The following is a 21,288-nucleotide window of genomic DNA, read 5'->3' on the forward strand; positions in this document are numbered from 1 at the left end:
CAAGTTGCAAATTTTGATACCAGAAGATGCAAGCTAGTAAGAACAAGAATCTCTTGCAAACTGAACATAGTCACTATTTTTAATAAATTGGTCCACATTGCTAAGTTACCACCACTGAATATTTAAAAAGTAAAACAGCATGATTTACATTATAAAAACAGTTATACAGCATTTACAGTACTGACCTTCGGTTATGTGATTGTAACTGTACTTCTTGTATCGTCAATATTATTACTGTTTATCAGTGGTAAAGCTTATTTTATTGTAAACAGTCAATAGCGAATGAAGATTGAATCTCATGCCAATGTAGGAGGCATTTGTGAAAACATTGGCAGAGTTTGTGCACTCTGGGTTTGTGGTCAGCAATATTTCCTGCAGTTTGCCGCTGGCAATGTGCTGAGACACTCTGGTGGAGGAAGTGTTTACCTTGATAAACAGGAATAGGATAGGAATTCTGAACTGAAAAACATGTGATAAGTGGAGTGAGGGAAAAATGAGTGTTAAGTAAGAATAGTTAGTTTTTATTTCATATAAAGTTGTGGAACTTACATAAAATAGTCTGTTTTATACTAAAGCAAACCTCCTCACTAAAAATTGTGCAAAATGAATTACTTCACAGTTCTGGAGTAGATTTCTGTAAACACTTAGATAAAGTTTTAGTTCCTGTTTCATATGATCAGTTTGTCATCATATCCATTTGGAATCACCAGGAGCTGAATATGAAAGATGACAAGAAGGATCTCATAATGCAATTACTGTAAGGTTTTGCCATGAAAATTAATAAATTATTATTAAAGTGTGTTGATGGTATAATCACTGCTAATCTAAGAAGTTAGACATAATATTAAGCTAAAAAAATAAATAATTAAGAAACAAGCCATCATATTCCAATAACTTAAACTGTTGACCCATCTTTTATTACATAAAATATGTTAATTTGATTTTTTACATAAACCTAAAAAAATAGCAGTCAAATATGCATTTTAGCAGTTTTCTTACAACTTGAATGAAACAATATTACATTTAAAGCACAAAGAACTGATGTCTGCAGTCTCTTAACATAAAATAGAACAAAAGCATTTACATTTACAAATGATAATGATTATTACATTTTTTATCTCTTATGTAACTCTTAATGTAAACACAACATTATCAATTATAATTTATGACAAGTTATAAAGCCTCTATCGTTTAGGTTGTGAGGTTTGTGGTCAGTTCGTGCAGCTATCCATCAACCCCCATCATTTTCTTAACCTTTCCTGGCTCCTAGGCAGTCCCTGTTAAACAACATGCTACATTGTATTTACAACCATGCCAGTACCACATGTAAACATGGATTTGTGGGTTTTAAAAACTTAACTGTTCTTTCCCTGTAATTTTGTAGAACATGTTACATACTTCGTGCCAACTGTGGCACTATTTTGCCTAAGTGTCCTAGGTCAGCAATATTTCCTGCAGTTTGCCACCAGCAATGTGCTGAGACACTCTGGTGGAGGAAGTGTTTACCTTCTGGCACAGAGAGCTGAGAGAGGACTGTAAGCAGAGCCACAAGTGTTGACAATGCACATTGGCTACTGGCAGAAGTTTGGCCATAAGTCGATGTGAGGTGGGTTTGTGTGAGGTCACCCGCATGCACGGCAGTTATGGGCTGCTAAGCTGAACGGTCTTGAGGTGCTGAAACCTGTGACTAAGGAGATCAGTTGCAGTGTGCCAGTGTTGTCTGTAGGCCGCACATGTGGAATAATACTATGTCTGTGATGTGTATTTAGCTAGCATATTTACTTAACATGTATCGTAATCTGCTGTTTGCTAAAACTGCTATTGTCTGACAACCACCCACACACAGTGGGTCACTAGGCTATGTTAATAACTGATATGAGGTGGCCACCCACAGTGTATTATCGTATCTGAATGGATTCTGATGATACTGCTGGTTCTTTATTTAAGCAGAAGGGCTGACTGGACCACATCTCGTTACCTTAGAAAAAATCTGAGGAAGAACCAGAAGTTGAATTTGGGTGTTTCAACACAGAGTGGTGACACTAACCATTTGGTCATAGGGGCAGCACTAACCATTTGGCCATAGGGGCAGTCAATGGAATGTATCTAACAAATAAGAAGAAGAGAAGAAGAGATTGGCCTAGGCCAAATCCAACCAGTCAGTAGAATGATGACATAAAAAAAGAATAGGTGCCCATATCTGGTACTATTATTACTCACCACACTAGCGAAGTGCTTCAAGAAGCCACTTCTTTGACACTGGTTGGTGTGTTGGCCTCTGATCAAATCCACCTCATGAATTAATAACACTGTCAGCCTGGATGTGATTTTTAGGTGATTTTCCAAATCCGTCTAGGTAAATATCAGGCTGGTGCCCATGTTCTGCCACAGATACACAATGCACAAATGCTTTGAAAAATGATGTTGTATATGACTGTGCAATGAACACTAGATGCAGTCAAAGAGGGTACATGGATCGCTCTGCTGGAACGGAGCTGCTGGTAGCTTTAAAATCCCTTTGAGAGTGTTGATACCATCATAATAATAGTATATATATGGGTGTTATCGGTTTTCTGTGAAATAGGCGAAGTGCCATATTGGTCCTGAGCTTCACTGGCTGGAAAAGGGGACTGAACAGGATGAAGGATCTGGTAAGATTATTCTTTGTGTATGTGGAATACAAATGTGTAAAATGGTGAAACGAATAATGCATTGTTAACACAATGGAATACAAATCACTATGTACTAGTTCATTCTTGTTGTTTGAGACCACCTCCTGTTGCATGCATTAGTTCTAATAGTTCAACATTACTGGCTGTGATGTAAACATTAACTTGGAGGCTCTGGTCACGCATTTCAGTCATTTGAACTACATGTTATTTAGTGGCAAAAAGACCCAAGGAATGCTGAGAACTGGTAGCTGGAACATTTTCTGTGCTTCATACTGGGAGGTGCACCTTACAGAAATATTCAGTTTGATCTACTATTGTTGAGCTGTTGCTTTAACAAAACCATTTTTACAGTGCATCTGAGGAATAATTACTGAGGAAAGTCTCAGGAGCTAATTGTATGAGCTGTAAAGAACAGCAAGTGAGTTTATTTTGATATTGTATCATTTCTATAGAGTAAATAAAGAAAATTCCTAACTCACATGCTCAGTTTATTGTGGATTTGTGACATGTATTGTTGGCTGCCTAGGAGATCGATGAGCATCAAGCCTGTTTCAACTTATTGAATTAGTTGCAGATCATCTTTTCTCTCTCTTTTCTTTTTTCTTTCTTTTTCACATTGTTTGTAATATAGTCACATCTTAATAGGGGATACAGAATAAATTATGCCACTGTACCAGAAGGAGGCCACGTAACCTACCAGTATGGCAGAAGAATTGAAAAGAACCAAGAGGTGCCAGTGGTGGTCTGTAGCCTGCTTTTGCTTCTAAACACAATGTTGAATGTTGCCAGGCAGTGAAACTGCAGTGAGAATATTACCAATCCTTTCATGCAGTATTTTGCAATCATTAGCCATAGTCTCAATATAATTATAATAATAGCAATAAAATTCTGGTACAGAAGATTGCAAGATAGAGAATGATAATCAGCAGTGACAGTTTTCAGTGACATAATTTGTGCGAACGTGCTGTGGGGCTAATGGTAATGTATGTTGTGCTTCATTTTGCAGCATACTGGGATTTTGATAGGGTGGATGCTGTGAATTTTGTATACATCTCTGTGTTGCCACAGCCCTTTAGACGACTATTGTTCTCAGTCACACAGCTTCAGTATCACTAGCAGCCCCCATGCTTTGCAGACCATGTTGCAAAATGTAAGTGTGCTAATCTCGTCATACAAAGTAGAATAGCAAGTGCACCAAGAGCTATTTGTCATAAACTGTCAGAACTATTTTATAAATCGCTGTGAAATGAACACGACTTGCAACACCCGTGTCTCCATCCCACTTCAGATCCTGACCACACAGCTGTTAACGCAGTTGCAAACCCAGGTACTTGGAAACTACTGCATATTGTAACATTTCATTAATTTCATTATTTCATGACAGGAAAAAAGTGGCAGCAATATATAGTTTTCTGTATTTTTTTTATGTTCTTTACGAACTTTCACAGTGTCAGCCAGTCACTGCCTTTAGTCTTACGATGACCAGTAGCATAGTGAAATGCTCATGTGTTTGTGTTGTAAAGATATATACAAAAAATAACATGAATCATTTAATCTACTAGACAATATGTCATTGTCCCAAAGTAATGTATCGAACAGAATGAAACACCTAGGAGCTCTGTCATTTGGGGAACAGCACATTTGCCGCACGTCTCGGACTCGCGAGGTTCACCTTGCAGAACTGCACAGCGCACCAGTGCCGGCATGCTGTCAGTATTGTTGGGCTATTGTTCTGAAGTGGCTGTTACTATGAGCTATTGTCTCAGTGGGCGAAACTCTCCACCCCACAGAGCAGAAGTCTGCATTTCATGGTGTGTGGCCATCTCGTGAAGGCACGGTGGCCATCTCGTGCTATAGGCCGGCAGCTTCGGGCGGTCGCCGGTGGCGGCGCTGGCTGCGTGGCCGGCAGCTCTTGACGAGGCGCACGTGGTAGAAGCGACGTGAGCCGTCCTGGCAGAGCAGCTCGACGCGTCTCCTGCGGGTCGCACCTTCGACACATTGCTGCCTCTCTCTTTGAGCCGGGACTGCCTGCGACTGCTGTTGCTGCTGTTTGCGGCGGCGGCCGTGGGAGGGTGCACGGTCTGCACACACCACTTCGTGTACAGGATACGGCGATGAACACAGCCCGTCAGAGATGAACCGCTTGGACCGCAATGACGGGCATGCCTCCTCGACAGCACCTGCAAACACAAAAACATATGTCTATAACTCTTGGAACCAAATAACCCGTACGAAAAACCTTCAGACTTTGAAATGAATGTAATAATTCCTATTCCAAAGAAATCAGATGCTGACAACTGTGAATATTAATGCACTGCCAATTTCATATGTCATGAAAAATGCTGACACGAATTATTTACAGAAGAATGAAGAAACAGGTAGAAATGGGTCTTGGAGAAGAATAATGGATGCTACCAGGCTCCACCACTAGTAATTTCATTTCCCGTTCCATTCCCAAACAGGGAAAGGGAAAAACTTTTGTCTGATGGCTCCTAAATGAGACCTAATTTTTTGCATCTTACGCAACATGTGCGTTGGCGGCATTAGAATCGTTCTGCAGTTGGCCAAAATGCTAATTCTCTAAATTTGCTCAATCGTGCTCAAAAAGAACATCACTTTCCTCCATCGATTCCCATTTGAGTTCATGAAGCATCGACATAATACTTGCGTGCTGATTGAACATACTGGCAACAAATCTAGCAGCACACTTCTGAATTGCTTTGATGCGTTCCTTCAATCTGGCATGGATGGCATACCAAACACTTAAAGAGTACTCAAGAAGGTGTCGCATAGTGTTCAATACATTGTTTCCTTTATAGGTGAAGTACACCTTCGCTAAATTCTCCCAATGGACTGAAGTTGAGCATTCACCTTCCCTACTACCAATCTGGCGCACATTCCATTTCATATCGCTTTGCAACGTTACACTTAGATTCTTTCTTTCTTAGGGTCTTTGTCCTACTTTAACGCAGTGTCTGCCATGTTACTCTCGATTGGCCAGTGTTAGTTGCAGAGGGTGGATTGATACTCTTCCTGCTGCCCCCCCCCCCCCTTCCCCGGCGAAGGAATTAGCATACCCCTGCTGTCTTTGTCTAGTGTAAGACATGGAATAGTGCGAACGGTTTCAAACGTCTGTGAGTCGTGGAACTGAGGTGGAACATGGGGACCAGCCCAGTATTCATCTAGTGGGATGTGGAAAACCCCCTAAAAACCACATCCATGCTGGCCGGCAAACTGGCCCTCGTCATTAATCTGCCGGGTGGATTCGATCTGGGGCCGGCGCGCATACCTGAGTCCAGGAAGCAGTGCATTAGTACTCTCGGCTACCCTGGCAGGTTAGTGTTACACCTAGGTATTTAATCAATATGAATTATGTCAAGCAGCACCCTGCTAATACTATATTTGAATGTTATAACACTCCGTTTCCTACTCATCCACATTAACTGACAATTTTATATTTAGTGCAAGCAGCCATTCATCACACAAACTAGAAATTTTGTCTAAGTCACTTGTGCCATCCTAAAGTTAGGCAAACAGCCCCACGTTGTCGCTCACACTGTCCATCAAATCTTTTATGTTTATAGTGAACTAGCTTAGTATTGCATCTTTCGCGTAGACTGCATGGCCTGCACAGAGTGTTTTTTCTTTTTTGTCTAAATTTTACTCTGTTCACAAACTGCAACAGCTTCTAAACTTTTCACGTTGATTGTGGCTATAGAAGTATGGTATTTTCCGGAGGCACTTCTGGGCTGCATTCAAAAAGTATTGATATAATCAATCAACCTCAGATAGAATAAGAAGCGAAATATTGCAGTCAGTTTCGACCTGAAAGATTGGTAAATAATGTACCCTTATTCTTATTAATTGAAGCCAAAAAGAGGCATATTACTGTTAATAATATAATTGAACTATAAAGTTCCAGTTAAGGAAATGTAAAGCCAATATGAAAGGACCAAAAATCGATTCTGGTCGCTGGAGTACAAAGTTTTTGTTAATCATTCCTTTTGCCTTCTTGTGGTGGTATTTCCATAGAAACTCCCAGTCTCTAATGCATCTTTCTTTATATCCAACTGTGAAACGACCAGTTTGCTTTGAAACTTCTTACAATATACCGAAATATTTCGTTAAAAATTTTGATCTCCTTTTTCATCCCCTCAGGGACTGAATATCGAAAAAGAGTGAGACACGTATTTTTTTTAAATTTCTAACAGAGAAGCCAAACACAAATCTTCATAGATTAAGGTTTAAAAATGCTTTCATAATGAAAACAAAACATTTCATCCCGTATTTCAGCCTGTTAAGGGCTGCATTCCCAAAAACACTGAATCACATATTATTTATTTGTAACTGAGAAATCAAACACAAATTTTCAGAGATATAGCATTGAAACACTTACAGTAGTTCTTTAAGAATGATTTAGTTTTTTAAAAAATTCACCCCCATAGTCCTCAGCTCGTGGTCTCGCGGTAGCGTTCTCGTTTCCAGAGCAAGAGGTCCCGGGTTCAATTCGCGGCGGGGTCAAGGATTTTCATTTGCCTCGAGATGACTGGGTGTCGTTGTGTCGTGCTGATCATCATCATTCATCCCCATTACGGTCGGAGGAAGGCAATGGCAAACCACCTCCGCTAGGACCTTGCCTAGTATGGCGGTGTGGGTATCCCGCATCGTCCCCTACGCTCTGTCAAGGAGTATGGGACCTCATCATCCCCCCGTAGGGGTTAAATTTCCAAAATATGTTGAAATACGTATGTCTTTATTTCTGACAGAGGAACCAAATATCAATTTTCGTAGGTCTAGCTTCAAAGTTGCCTTAATACGGCCATATTATCAAAAAACCTGTCATCCCGTATTTCACAACCTTAGGGGTGGAATTTCGGAAAGTCCCTTCTTAAACTTAGCCGAGTGGTCTAGGGCGCTGCAGTCATGGACTGTGCGGCTGGTCCCGGCGGAGGTTCGAGTCCTCCTGTGTGTTTGTCCTTAGGGTAATTTAGGTCAAGTAGTGTGTAAGTTTAGGGACTGATGACCTTAGCAGTTAAGTCCCATAAGATTTCACACACATTTGAACATTTTAGGCCGCTGTGCTCGAGCGGTTCTAGGTGCTTCAGTCTGGAACCGAGCGACCGCTACGGTCGCAGGTTCGAATCCTGCCTCGGGTATGGATGTGTGTGGTGTCCTTAGGTGACTGATGACCTCAGATGTTAAGCCCCATAGTGCTCAGAGCCATTTGAACCCTTCTTAAACGACGGCTGCAGTATAATATCAGTATCCTCCCCAAATTTCGAGTTAGGCAGGACATTGCCTTTTATACACAAATCAAAACAAGTTTTGCATCACCTCGGTTCCGAGAGTTCCGGAACCTGTACAGAAAACTCGAATAGGAATCAACATAAACACCATTTCCGCCTTTTTTATTGCTCATGAAACCCACACATTGCATGTTGTACCACCATACAGCGAGACCTTCGAGGTGCTGGTCCAGATTGCTGTACACACCGGTACCTCTAATACCCAGTAGCACGTCCTCTTGCATTGATGCATGCCTGTATTCGTGATGGCATACTGTCCACAAGTTCATCAAGGCACTGTTGGTCCAGATTGTACCCCTCTACAACGGCGATTCGGCGTAGATCCCTCAGAGTTGTTGGTGGGCCACGTCGTCCATAAACAGCCCTTTTCAATCTATCACAGGCATGTTCGGTAGGGTTCATGTCTGGAGCACATGCTAGCCATTATAGTCGAGCGATGTCGTTATCCTGAAAGAAGTCATTCATAAGATGTGCACGATAGGGGCGCGAATTGTCGTTCATGAAGACGAATGCCTCGCTAATATGCTGCCGATATTGTTGCACTATCGGTCGGAGCATGGCATTCACGTATTGTGCAGCCTCTACGGCACCTTCCATGACCACCAGCGGAATACATCGGTCCCACAAAATGCCACCCCAAAACATAAGGAACATCCATCTTGCTGGACAGTGTTTTAAGGCGTTCAGCCTGACCGGGTTGCCTCCAAACGCGTCTCCGACGTATGCGACCTCATCGGTGAGGAGAACGCGATGCCAGTCCTGAGCGGTCCATTCGACAAGTTGTTGGGTCCATCTGTACCGCGCTGTATGGTGTCGTGGTTGCAAAGATGGATCTCGCCATGGACGTCGGGAGTGAAGTTGCGCATCATGCAGCCTACTGCACACAGTTTGAGTCGTAACACGACGTCCTGTGGCTGCACGAAAAGCGTTATTCAACATGGTGGCGTTGCTGACAAATTTCCTCCGAGCCATAATCCGTAGGTAGCGGTCATCCACTGTAGTAGTAGCCTTTGGGCGGCCTGAGCGAGGCATGTCTTCGACAGTTCCTGTCTCTCTGTATCTCCTCCATGTCCGAACAACATCGCTTTGGTTCACTACGAGACGCCTGGACACTTCCCTTGTTGAGAGCCCTTCCTGGCCCAAAGTTAACAACGCGGATGCGATCGTCTATGCATGGTTGAACTACTGACAACACGAGCCGTGTACCTCCTACCTGGCGGAATGACTGGAACTGATCGGCTGTTGGACGCCCTCCATCTAATAGGCGCTGCTCATGCATGGTTGCTTACATCTTTGGGCGGGTTTAGTGACATCTCTGAACAGTCAAAGGGACGTATCTGTGATACAATATCCACAGCCAACGTCTATCTTCAGGAGTTCTTGGAACCAAGGTGATGCAAAACTTTTTTTGATGTGTGTATATAAATATAAGGGCAGTCCTATCATACGTCTCTGGGGAACTCCTCAAGATACTTGCTTCTGATGAACACTCACTGTCAAGGACAACGTACTGGGTTCTGTTACTCAAAAGTCTTCGAGCAACTCACATACCATGAAAAACCAAGACCTTAGGACACACATTAGTATATAAGCTGAAGATATTCTAACCTACATTCATAGTCTTTGTAGTTTTAGAGAAAGCATTCGGCGGTGTTGACTGGAATATACTCATTGAAATTTTGAAGGCAGCAGTGATAAATACAGGAAGCGAAATGTTATTTACAATTTGTACAGAATGCACAGTGCGTTTATAAAAGTTGAAGGGGAGCAATGGCTGAGAAGGGAGTTAGACAGTGTTTGTGGCCTCTCCCCAGTGTTACTGAACCTGTACATTGAACAAGAACTGAATGAAACCAAGGAGAAATTTGGTAAGGGGATTGAAATTGCGGTTTGCGGCGACGTTGTAATTCTATCATAGACGCCAAAGGACTTCAAAGAGCAGCTGAATTTAATGGATAGTGTCATGTAAAGCGCTTATATGAACATCAGCAAAACTAAAACAAGGATAATGGAATGTAGCCGAATTAAATCTGGTGATGCTGAAGAAATTAATCGGAAAATGAGGCAGTAAACTTAGTAGATGAGTTTTGCTATTTGGGCAACGAAATAAATGATGATGTAAGAAGTGCAGAAAACATCAAAAGCAGAATGGAACAAGAGAAAGCTTCTGAAAAAGAGAAATTTGTTTACACTGAACGCAAAATTTAAGTGCCAAGAAGTGTTTGCTAAAGATATTTACATAGATGATATACAGTTCAGACAAGAAGGGGAGCTTTTAAACTGCGGTGCTACAAAAGAAAGTTGAAGGTTAAGACGGGTAATCGAGTAGCTAATGAGGAGGTACTGAATCGAATTGGGAAAAGAAGTTTATGGTCAACTTGACTAAAAAAAGGTCAACTTGGGTGGTAGGTTTGGGGAGTAAAAGGACAAAACTGTTGGGTTTTCAGTCCCTTTTTCCGAGGTCACACAGGTGTCTCGGATGAAAACCATACTCCAAAAAATAAATAAATAAATAAATAAATAAATAAAATTTAAAAAAATAAAAAGAAATTGGTCGACAGGACAAATCTCGAGTTTTGAAGGAATCTTCCATAAGGTGATGGAACAAAATGTGGTGGGATGAAAATTGAAGAAGGAGACCAGTAAGGAGATTCTGTGAGAAATAGCACGCAGAAGTTGTGCAGGTATGAAGAGATTTGCACAGGACTAGTTAGCAAGTAGAGCCGCATCAAACCTCTCTCCAGGCTGAAGACCATAGCAGCAGCAACAAGAATAAGACCAGGTTAGGACCTTCAGGCTCTTTTTTACATCTACATATACCCTCCGTAAGCTACCTTTGGTGTGTTGTGGAGGGTACTTGGCCTACCACTTGTGGCGAAACAAGCGCTGTATCGTTTAAGAGCGAGTGTGGCGGGACTCACCCCAGTTCTCTGCTAGTAGCGCCACGTCACCATAACGCGTCTGTGCATAGCACTCAATTATTGCACCATAATTAAGAATGAAATTCCGCTTTTAATTGTTGATTTTTCAAACTTTGTCAACAAATACTTTAGTGTAATAATGTTTAAACTGTCAAGTATCAGATTGATTAGTTCAATATTTTACCTAAATATAACGTTTTAAGAAAAAAATAAGTGGCGCTAAATAATAAAGCTAGGAAGCCGGAATTGGTCATAATGTGCAGATGTATGTCAAAATATTTTGGTCATAAAAACTGATGGCTCTAAATACATCCTGGAAATGGAAAAAAGAACACATTGACACCGGTGTGTCAGACCCACCATACTTGCTCCGGACACTGCGAGAGGGCTGTACAAGCAATGATCACACGCACGGCACAGCGGACACACCAGGAACCGCGGTGTTGGCCGTCGAATGGCGCTAGCTGCGCAGCATTTGTGCACCGCCGCCGTCAGTGTCAGCCAGTTTGCCGTGGCATACGGAGCTCCATCGCAGTCTTTAACACTGGTAGCATGCCGCGACAGCGTGGACGTGGGCGTATAGTGGGCATGCGGGAGGCCGGGTGGACGTACCGCCGAATTGCTCAACACGTGGGGCGTGAGGTCTCCACAGTACATCGATGTTGTCGCCAGTGGTCGGTGGAAGGTGCACGTGCCCGTCGACCTGGGACCGGACCGCAGCGACGCACGGATGCACGCCAAGACCGTAGGATCCTACGCAGTGCCGTAGGGGACCGCACCGCCACTTCCCAGCAAATTAGGGACACTGTTGCTCGTGGGGTATCGGCGAGGACCATTCGCAACCGTCTCCATGAAGCTGGGCTACGGTCCCGCACACCGTTAGGCCGTCTTCCGCTCACGCCCCAACATCGTGCAGCCCGCCTCCAGTGGTGTCGCGACAGGCGTGAATGGAGGGACGAATGGAGACGTGTCGTCTTCAGCGATGAGAGTCGCTTCTGCCTTGGTGCCAATGATGGTCGTATGCGTGTTTGGCGCCGTGCAGGTGAGCGCCACAATCAGGACTGCATACGACCGAGGCACACAGGGCCAACACCCGGCATCATGGTGTGGGGAGCGATCTCCTACACTGGCCGTACACCACTGGTGATCGTCGAGGGGACACTGAATAGTGCACGGTACATCCAAACCGTCATCGAACCCATCGTTCTACCGTTCCTAGACCGGCAAGGGAACTTGCTGTTCCAACAGGACAATGCACGTCCGCATGTATCCCGTGCCACCCAACGTGCTCTAGAAGGTGTAAGTCAACTACCCTGGCCAGCAAGATCTCCGGATCTGTCCCCCATTGAGCATGTTTGGGACTGGATGAAGCGTCGTCTCACGCGGTCTGCACGTCCAGCACGAACGCTGGTCCAACTGAGGCGCCAGGTGGAAATGGCATGGCAAGCCGTTCCACAGGACTACATCCAGCATCTCTACGATCGTCTCCATGGGAGAATAGCAGCCTGCATTGCTGCGAAAGGTGGATATACACTGTACTAGTGCCGACATTGTGCATGCTCTGTTGCCTGTGTCTATGTGCCTGTGGTTCTGTCAGTGTGATCATGTGATGTATCTGACCCCAGGAATGTGTCAATAAAGTTTCCCCTTCCTGGGACAATGAATTCACGGTGTTCTTATTTCAATTTCCAGCAGTGTATTAGACTTAGAAATGTGAAAATTTGTATGACGCTTCAGTTCAACATAAAAATAATAACTGCGTGACCCCATTAACAGTTTTCAAGTAATGTATTTAAAACTAAATTTGGAACAAGAATGTCCTTATTTGTAGTAGATTGAGTATCTGTTATATTAATGCAAGAAAGTTTTGGTTACAACACGTGATGAAACCTATAAAATAATACAGCTATAACAAGTTTTAGGACCTTGATAATAATAACCAGATTAGATTAGATTAATAGTTCAGAGGTCATGTTCTACTGTCAGTTCCGTTATAAAAATTTTAGAAGGCAAAAATTTTAATTCAGGCGAACTACAACTTTTTATGTGGTTTTAACCAACTTACCTACATGCGTACAAAAATTACGAAGACTCTAATTTGATTCATGACATTGTTATTAAATATTGTGTGTCCGAGAAAGTGGCCGTTTAGAGACCGCTACCTTGTGCATAAGGCGGATGACAGCATCTGTTCCCCTGGCCGTCCGCTGCACCACATACATAAATACAGCCCGAGAGGAAAGACTAGGCTTCACTTCGCACCCAGCCACCGTAAGGTCAGCGTCAGTCAAACGCCGGAGTGCGCGCTGCCTCAGATGACGTCAGAGACAGGCTGTTACAAAACGCTTATTGTCAGTAATAATAGAAAGTGGACTCGCCAGGACTGTACACCGCCCTGGATCGCTTAGATTTCGCAAAAGTAACTGTTAGTGTGCCGCCTGTGATGTTAACAAATCCGCATGGCAAATCGTGACAATTATTTCCACTTTTGTGGCGAGCATTTATTTTGATTATCGGTAATCAGGGCGAAAGACAATTTAGTAGGAACTTACCGTAGAAGTCGCCTCTTAAATGCTAATAGTGCTGTTTAGGATAGAGACTTACTGTCAGTATGAACGTAATGATTATTACAATGTTGTACGTGTGAAATTTCACCAAATATATGCATCGATTAGAACTCAAAAAACTAACGTTTATAATCATAGCCTTGATCCCGCCGAAGAGGTAGAGAATAGAAACATTTCTTTCAGTGGGCTGGACAAGAATGTGGACTTGCAGACTGGGAACTACGGTCAGTATGTTCTCCATCGCTTTCTGGCTGGTGTAATGGTCACCTAGTCGTAGATATCGCTAATTGCTATAATCGCACTATTTCACTCCAATTTACGGAGCTTGTTAGCACTTGATGTTAGGTTGGCGCCATTAAAATGCATTGTAGTAATCGCTGCTGCTTGCTGGATCGCTGCTGTGTCTCGATGCTGATGCTGGCTCAAAATCTGGTTGTCTAGGGTAAAAACATGAGGTCCCGTGTTTTTTATGTGCTGTTGATGATAAAGAACGAGCGAAACCAACAAATATGTAAACATCAAATATTTATTACTCTGGTGGCCATCTTAATTCACTGTCCACCAAAGACCATGACACAACACAAAGTAGTACTTCCTTTACATGTTCTTTGCATTGTTTATCCATCTCAAACAATAACACAGAAACACACTTTACCAAAGTGACATTCCGACTGCCTCCCCGACCCTTCTTGCTGCTTGTATTTATAACATTGTCAAAGAACTACTAAAAAGAGATATAGTTTATAAGTCACATGTACATCTGTTATCATAATTTGTGCAGATAAGTTATTAATTTGCATCGAGTGACATAATTTAACATGTTATTAAAATGACAGACAGATTTGTTGACTTGACAGAATAAATCTTTGGTACAAAAAGGCCGTTTTTTAGAAGTTTGTCAATTGACTTCTCTAATTTGCATAAATAAGTAAATAACATGAATTATTAAGAATTACATTGGTTTTCGTCTAAAATAGGATTGATTACGTGAATACTGAGTGAAAACGCTCCTAGTGAACAAATAGGTTTCACTGGGTGATTTTTATTTAAGGAGTTCCAAAATACCTAAGTTGGCCACTATTTTTCGTACTTCATATTAATTATTTAAGATGAACTTAGTGTTTTACGTGATGACATTTGCTGTATCAGTGATCAAGTGATATTAACTTTTGTGTGGGTCAGTTATTCAGTATAATTTAATGGGTTGACTGTTTATGGAGACATGTTATGCAATCATTGGTAACATACACAATAACTTTTCTATAATCATAAATACTCGTTAAACTGGTTGAATTTGGAGGGTATCACATATTTCATTAAAGTAAAGCCTTTAATATGTTCCGTTACACTGGCCACAGAAATACACTCCTGGAAATGGAAAAAAGAACACATTGACACCGGTGTGTCAGACCCACCATACTTGCTCCGGACACTGCGAGAGGGCTGTACAAGCAATGATCACACGCACGGCACAGCGGACACACCAGGAAACGCGGTGTTGGCCGACGAATGGCGCTAGCTGCGCAGCATTTGTGCACCGCCGCCGTCGGTGTCAGCCAGTTTGCCGTGGCATACGGAGCTCCATCGCAGTCTTTAACACTGGTAGCATGCCGCGACAGTGTGGACGTGAACCGTATGTGCAGTTGACGGACTTTGAGTGAGGGCGTATAGTGGGCATGCGGGAGGCCGGGTGGACGTACCGCCGAATTGCTCAACACGTGAGGCGTGAGGTCTCCACAGTACATCGATGTTGTCGCCAGTGGTCGGCGGAAGGTGCACGTGCCCGTCGACCTGGGACCGGACCGCAGCGACGCACGGATGCACGCCAAGACCGTAGGATCCTACGCAGTGCCGTAGGGGACCGCACCGCCACTTCCCAGCAAATTAGGGACACTGTTGCTCCTGGGGTATCGGCGAGGACCATTCGCAACCGTCTCCATGAAGCTGGGCTACGGTCCCGCACACCGTTAGGCCGTCTTCCGCTCACGCCCCAACATCGTGCAGCCCGCCTCCAGTGGTGTCGCGACAGGCGTGAATGGAGGGACGAATGGAGACGTGTCGTCTTCAGCGATGAGAGTCGCTTCTGCCTTGGTGCCAATGATGGTCGTATGCGTGTTTGGCGCCGTGCAGGTGAGCGCCACAATCAGGACTGCATACGACCGAGGCACACAGGGCCAACACCCGGCATCATGGTGTGGGGAGCGATCTCCTACACTGGCCGTACACCACTGGTGATCGTCGGGGGGACATTGAATAGTGCACGGTACATCCAAACCGTCATCGAACCCATCGTTCTACTATTCCTAGACCGGCAAGGGAACTTGCTATTCCAACAGGACAATGCACGTCCGCATGTATCCCGTGCCACCCAACGTGCTCTAGAAGGTGTAAGTCAACTACCCTGGCCAGCAAGATCTCCGGATCTGTCCCCCATTGAGCATGTTTGGGACTGGATGAAGCGTCGTCTCACGCGGTCTGCACGTCCAGCACGAACGCTGGTCCAACTGAGGCGCCAGGTGGAAATGGCATGGCAAGCCGTTCCACAGGACTACATCCAGCATCTCTATGATCGTCTCCATGGGAGAATAGCAGCCTGCATTGCTGCGAAAGGTGGATATACACTGTACTAGTGCCGACATTGTGCATGCTCTGTTGCCTGTGTCTATGTGCCTGTGGTTCTGTTGTTTTGATCATGTGATGTATCTGACCCCAGGAATGTGTCAATAAAGTTTCCCCTTCCTGGGACAATGAATTCACGGTGTTCTTATTTCAATTTCCAGGAGTGTAGTTGCCGGATTTTCGTAAAAGACGGCGAACAATATTTACAACAATTCCAATTTCCTCCTATGAATAATGATTTATTAATAATTTAATCCGCCGCCCCACACGCTGTCACTTTCCCCTTCTCCTGTTCCAGTCGTGACGGTCCGCAGGAAAAACGATTGCTAGTAAACATCGGTTTGAGCGTCAATCTAGTTCTACCTTCATGGCTTTTTTCGACATATGTACACTGAGGTGACAAAAGTTATGGGATAGCGATATGCACATATACAGATGGCGGCAGTATCTTGTAGGCCTACACAAGGCGTAAAAGGGCAGTGCATTGGTGGAGCTGTCATTTGTACTCATATGGTCATTGTCGCATGACGGGAATTAACAGACTTTGAACGCGGGGTTGTAGTTTCAGCTAGACCCACAGAGCATTCTATTTCAGATATCATTAGCGTATTCAATATTCCGAAAACTACGGTGTGCAGAGGATACCAACTTTTAGCCATAACGTCTCCCCACGGACAGCGCTGTGACCTACGGCTTTCACTTAACGATCGAGAGTGGCGGCGTTAGCGTACAGTTGTCAGTGCTAACAGACAAGCCGCAGAAGTCAATGTGGAACGTACGCATCCGTTAAGACAGTGCGACGAAGTTTGGCTTTAATGGGCTACGGCAGCAGACGATCGACGCGAGTGCCTTTGCTAACAGCACGATATCGCCTGCAGCGCCTCTCGTGGACCCACGACCATATCGGTTGGACCCTAGACGACTGGCAAACCGTGGTCTGGTCGCATGGAAATGAAATGAGCGTTTGGCATCATTGGCCGGGAGGCCCCTTGCGGGGCAGGTCCGGCCGCCTTGGTGCAGGTCTTGTTACATTCGACTCCGCACTGGGCGACCTGCGCGCCGGATGGGGATGAAATGATGATGAAGACAACATCCAGTCCCTGAGCGGAGAAAATCCCCGACCCAGCCGGGAATCGAACCCGGGCCTGTAGGACGGCAATCCTTCATGCTCACCACTCAGCTATCGGGGTAGACGCCTGGTCGCATGAGTGATTGAATTCGTCGCTGGCGAAGAAATTGTGCCGATTGAAATCCGTCGACGTTTGCTAAAGGTGTATAGAGACGGTACAACAGACATGAGGGATGTGAGGTGATGGGTACCACGGCATTTTCAAGATAGTGAAAAGGGTGTGCATGACAAGCCACAGCCCACTCTATCCTCGCAATGAAGAGCGTCTTGATCAACTCATCCGTGCTTACCAGCGAATAACGACCAGAGAATTGTGTGCAAAGCTATTGTCGGCTGTACTGCCTTGGAAACAATGTTGGAACATCTTTGTTATCGCAAAGTCTGTGCGAGATGGGTTCTGCAGCTGTTTACAGAAGAGCAAAAGCCCATCGAATGGAAATTTGTCGGGACCTGCTGGACCGATATGAAGATGAAGGTGGCAGTTTTCTGAATAGCATCGTCACCGCAGAAGAGACGAGGTGTCACCACTACATGCCGGAATCCAAAAGACAGTCCACAGAATGGCTACATGCGAATTCTCAGTCAAAGAAGCAATTCAAGACACAGCTGTCTGCAGGCAAAGTGATGTGCACAGTCTTCTAGGATAGCCAGGGTGTGGTTCTTTTGGATGTCCTGGAGCCTGGAGAAACTGTCAGTTCAGCACACTCAAGACGACTCTGACTAGGCTGAAAGCCCAAATTTCCAGGGTGAGGCCAGAGAAGAAGATCTACACTACTGGCCACTAAAATTGCTGCACCAAGAAGAAATGCAGATGAAAAACGGGTATTCATTGGACAAATATATTATACTAGAACTAACATGAGATTACATATTCATACAATTTGGGTGCATAGATCCTGAGAAATCAGTACCCAGAACAACCACCTCTGGCCGTAATAACGGCCTTGGTACGCCTGGGCATTGAGTCACACAGAGCTTGGATGGCGTGTACAGGTACAGCTGCACATGCAGCCTCAACACGATACCACAGTTCATCAAGTGTAGTGACTGGCGTATTGTGACGAGCCAGTTGCTCGGCCACCATTGACCAGACGTTTACAATTGGTGAGAGATCTGGAGAATGTGCCGGCCAGGGCAGCAGTCGAACATTTTCTGTATCCAGAAAGGCCCGTAAAGGAACCTGCAACGTGCGGTCGTGCATTATCCTTCTGAAATGTAGGGTTTCGCAGGGATCGAATGAAGCGTAGAACCACGGGTCGTAACACATCTGAAATGTAACATCCACTGTTCAAAGTGCCGTCAATGCGAACAAGAGGTCACCGAGACGTCTAACCATTGGCACCGCATACCATCACGCCGGGTGATACGCCAGTATGGCGATGACGAATACACGCTTCCAATGTGCATTCACCGCGATGTCGCCAAACACGGATGCGACCATCGTGATGCTGTAAACAGAACCTGGATTAATCCGAAAAAATGACGTTTTGCCATTCGTGCACCCAGGTTCGTCGTTGAGTACACCATCGCAGGCGCTCCTGTCTGTGATGCAGCGTCAAGGGTAACCGCAGCCACGGTCTCCGAGCTGATAGTCCATGCTGCTGCAAACGTCGTCGAACTGTTCGTGCAGTTGATTGTTGTCTTGCAAACGTCCCCATCTCTTCACTCAGGGATCGAGACGTGGCTGCACGATTCGTTACAGCCATGCGGATAAGATGCCTGTCGACTGCTAGTGATACGAGGCCGTTGGGATCCAGCACGGCGCTCCGTATTACCCTACTGAACCCACAGATTCCATATTCTGCTAACAGTCATTGGACCTCGACCAACGCGAGCGGCAATGTCGCGATACGATAAACCGCAATCGCGATAGGCTACAATCCGACCTTTATCAAAGTCGGAAACGTGATGGTACGCATTTCTCCTCCTTACACGAGGCATCACAAGAACGTTTCACCAGGAAACGCCGGTCAACTGCTGTTTGTGTACGAGAAATTGGTTGGAAACTTTCCTCATGTCAGCACGTTGTAGGTGTCGCCACCGGCGCCAACCTTGTGCGAATGCTCTGAAACGCTAATCATTTGCATATCACAGCATCTTCTTCCTGTTGGTTGAATGTCGCGTCTGTAGTACGTCATCTTCGTGGTGTAGCAATTTTAATGGCCAGTAGTGTGTATAAAAATTAAGGGTGTAGCTCATGATTTGAAGGTTACTGAGAAGATAAATCTTTTCTTTATGTAAAGATAATAACATTCATCATCGCTTGGACACATATTTATGATTAAAGCAAGTGGCGGCTTGCACTATTATTGTATGATTATACAATTGCAGAACTGTCACTGGAAGCAATGACAGCCATTGAACATTTGGAAATATGCATATACAGCGACTGGAAGTTGAACAACCACATAAAACTAATCGCAGGGAAAACTTGATGCCGGACTGAGGTTTATTGGAAGGGCCCTCAAGAGCTGCAGTCCACCAGAACAGGAAGTAGCTTACAAAACCCCCATTCGTACAATACCTGAATATTGCTCGTCAGCTGGGATCCATACGAAACAGGATTCATACAAGAACTAGAGAAGATCCAAAGGAAAACAGAACATTTCGCCACACTTATTTTTAGTGGGCGCGTAAGCGTCGCGGAGTTAATCAGCTAACTTTGGCGGCAGACATTACAAGATAGGCGTCGTGCGTCACGGTTTGTTCAGATTCCGAGAGCATGCGTTCCTAGAAGAGTCAACCAATATATTGCTTTCTCGGAAGTATTGACCGTGAAAGTAAAATTAGAATGTACAGATAGACACATTAGAAATATAAAAAAAGAAGTCTTACTCCCCACAATCCGGCCGGTGTGGCCGATCGGTTCTAGGCGCTACAGTATGGAACCGCGCGACCGCTACGGTCGCAGGTTGGAATCCTGCCTCGGGCATGGATGTGTGTGATGTCCTTAGGTTAGTTAGGTTTAAGTAGTTCTAAGTTCTAGGGGACTGATGACCTCCCATAGCGCTCAGAGCTATTTTACTCCCCACATTTACTACTGAACAAGCAGAGTCAGTTCAATTATTCGCACCTTTTACACGCGAATGATATGTCTTCTACACGTGAGTGAACCTTGGTGCCATCATCCATACGTAGATAATAACACAAATATTCATTCCTGTGCAGATACGACTTTTCAAGCACACTGAAGAGCCAAAGAAACTGGTACATGTGCCTAATATCGTGTAGGTTCCCCGTGAACACGAAGAAGTCCCGGAACACGACGTGGCATGGACTCGACTAATGTCTGAAATAGTGCTGGAGGGAACTGACACTATGAATCCTGCAGAGCTGTCCATAAATCCATAAGAGGGGGTGGAGATCTCTTCTGAAGAACACGTTGCAAGACATCTAAGACATGCTTAATAATAAACATTTTTCTTTCAAAAATTCAGTCTTGAGCACACCTCATATGCTTCAAGAACATAGGTGACCGGTTTCGGTCATATCACATGACTATCATCAGACCTGTAATTTAATTTAGGAAGTAATAGAAACCTTACGACATTGACAATAAAATATGACAAAATGCTTATAAGGATAAAATACAATAAGACTTGTTATACCCATGGCAACCTTCGAAGATGGTAGATGGAGCACTCTTCCCAGCTGCTGTGATGTCAACTGGTGCCAGCAAGTGACGGCCAAAGCCTTAAATACGAAGATGCTCCGCCTACCTCTTCTCCCTCTACCTCACATCAACCAATCAGTGTAAAACGGGTTCACATAATCGTCAAAACGTAAAAAATCAGAGTACAATAACAGCATAAAATAGTTATGTATAAAATATCTCTTTACAACCATGGAACTACTGAAATATTGTATAAAATATCAATTAAAAGCTTTAAAAATAACTGTACCGATGATGTATACTCAGTGTGCCCTCTATGGGCTAAGGTGGTACTACCACAATGGTTTCAAAGTCAACGATGTTGTGAAGGGCTTTGGTATTGTGGCATCATATCGATATGTGAGTTGTGACTTGACTGCAAGTATACACGTATGCTAGATTCAGTCTGTCTGTCTTGTATT

General features: G+C 44.3%; 1 protein-coding gene across 2 annotated transcripts in view; it reads right to left on the reverse strand.

Annotated features, from left to right (window-relative positions):
- Nucleotides 1–500: 500 nt before the first annotated feature.
- The window catches only part of LOC126215086 (sclerostin domain-containing protein 1-like), a 477,616-nt gene continuing 456,828 nt past the window's right edge, over nt 501–21,288 (reverse strand). Inside the window, exons 3-4 of one of the 2 annotated variants that reach the window (XR_007542083.1) lie at nt 1,255–4,852; nt 501–1,224 (exon numbers count right to left, since the gene is read on the reverse strand). Coding sequence is in view for 1 of the 2 variants with exons in the window: in XM_049941734.1 (XP_049797691.1) it covers nt 4,524–4,852 (329 nt within the window). In the remaining variant the exon portion in view is untranslated. Of the gene's footprint in view, nt 4,853–21,288 lie in introns of both variants that reach the window. The other variant, XM_049941734.1, reaches the window with a different exon arrangement.

This window comes from Schistocerca nitens, chromosome 12 (assembly GCF_023898315.1).
Source record: "Schistocerca nitens isolate TAMUIC-IGC-003100 chromosome 12, iqSchNite1.1, whole genome shotgun sequence".
Taxonomy (NCBI): domain Eukaryota; kingdom Metazoa; phylum Arthropoda; class Insecta; order Orthoptera; family Acrididae; genus Schistocerca; species Schistocerca nitens.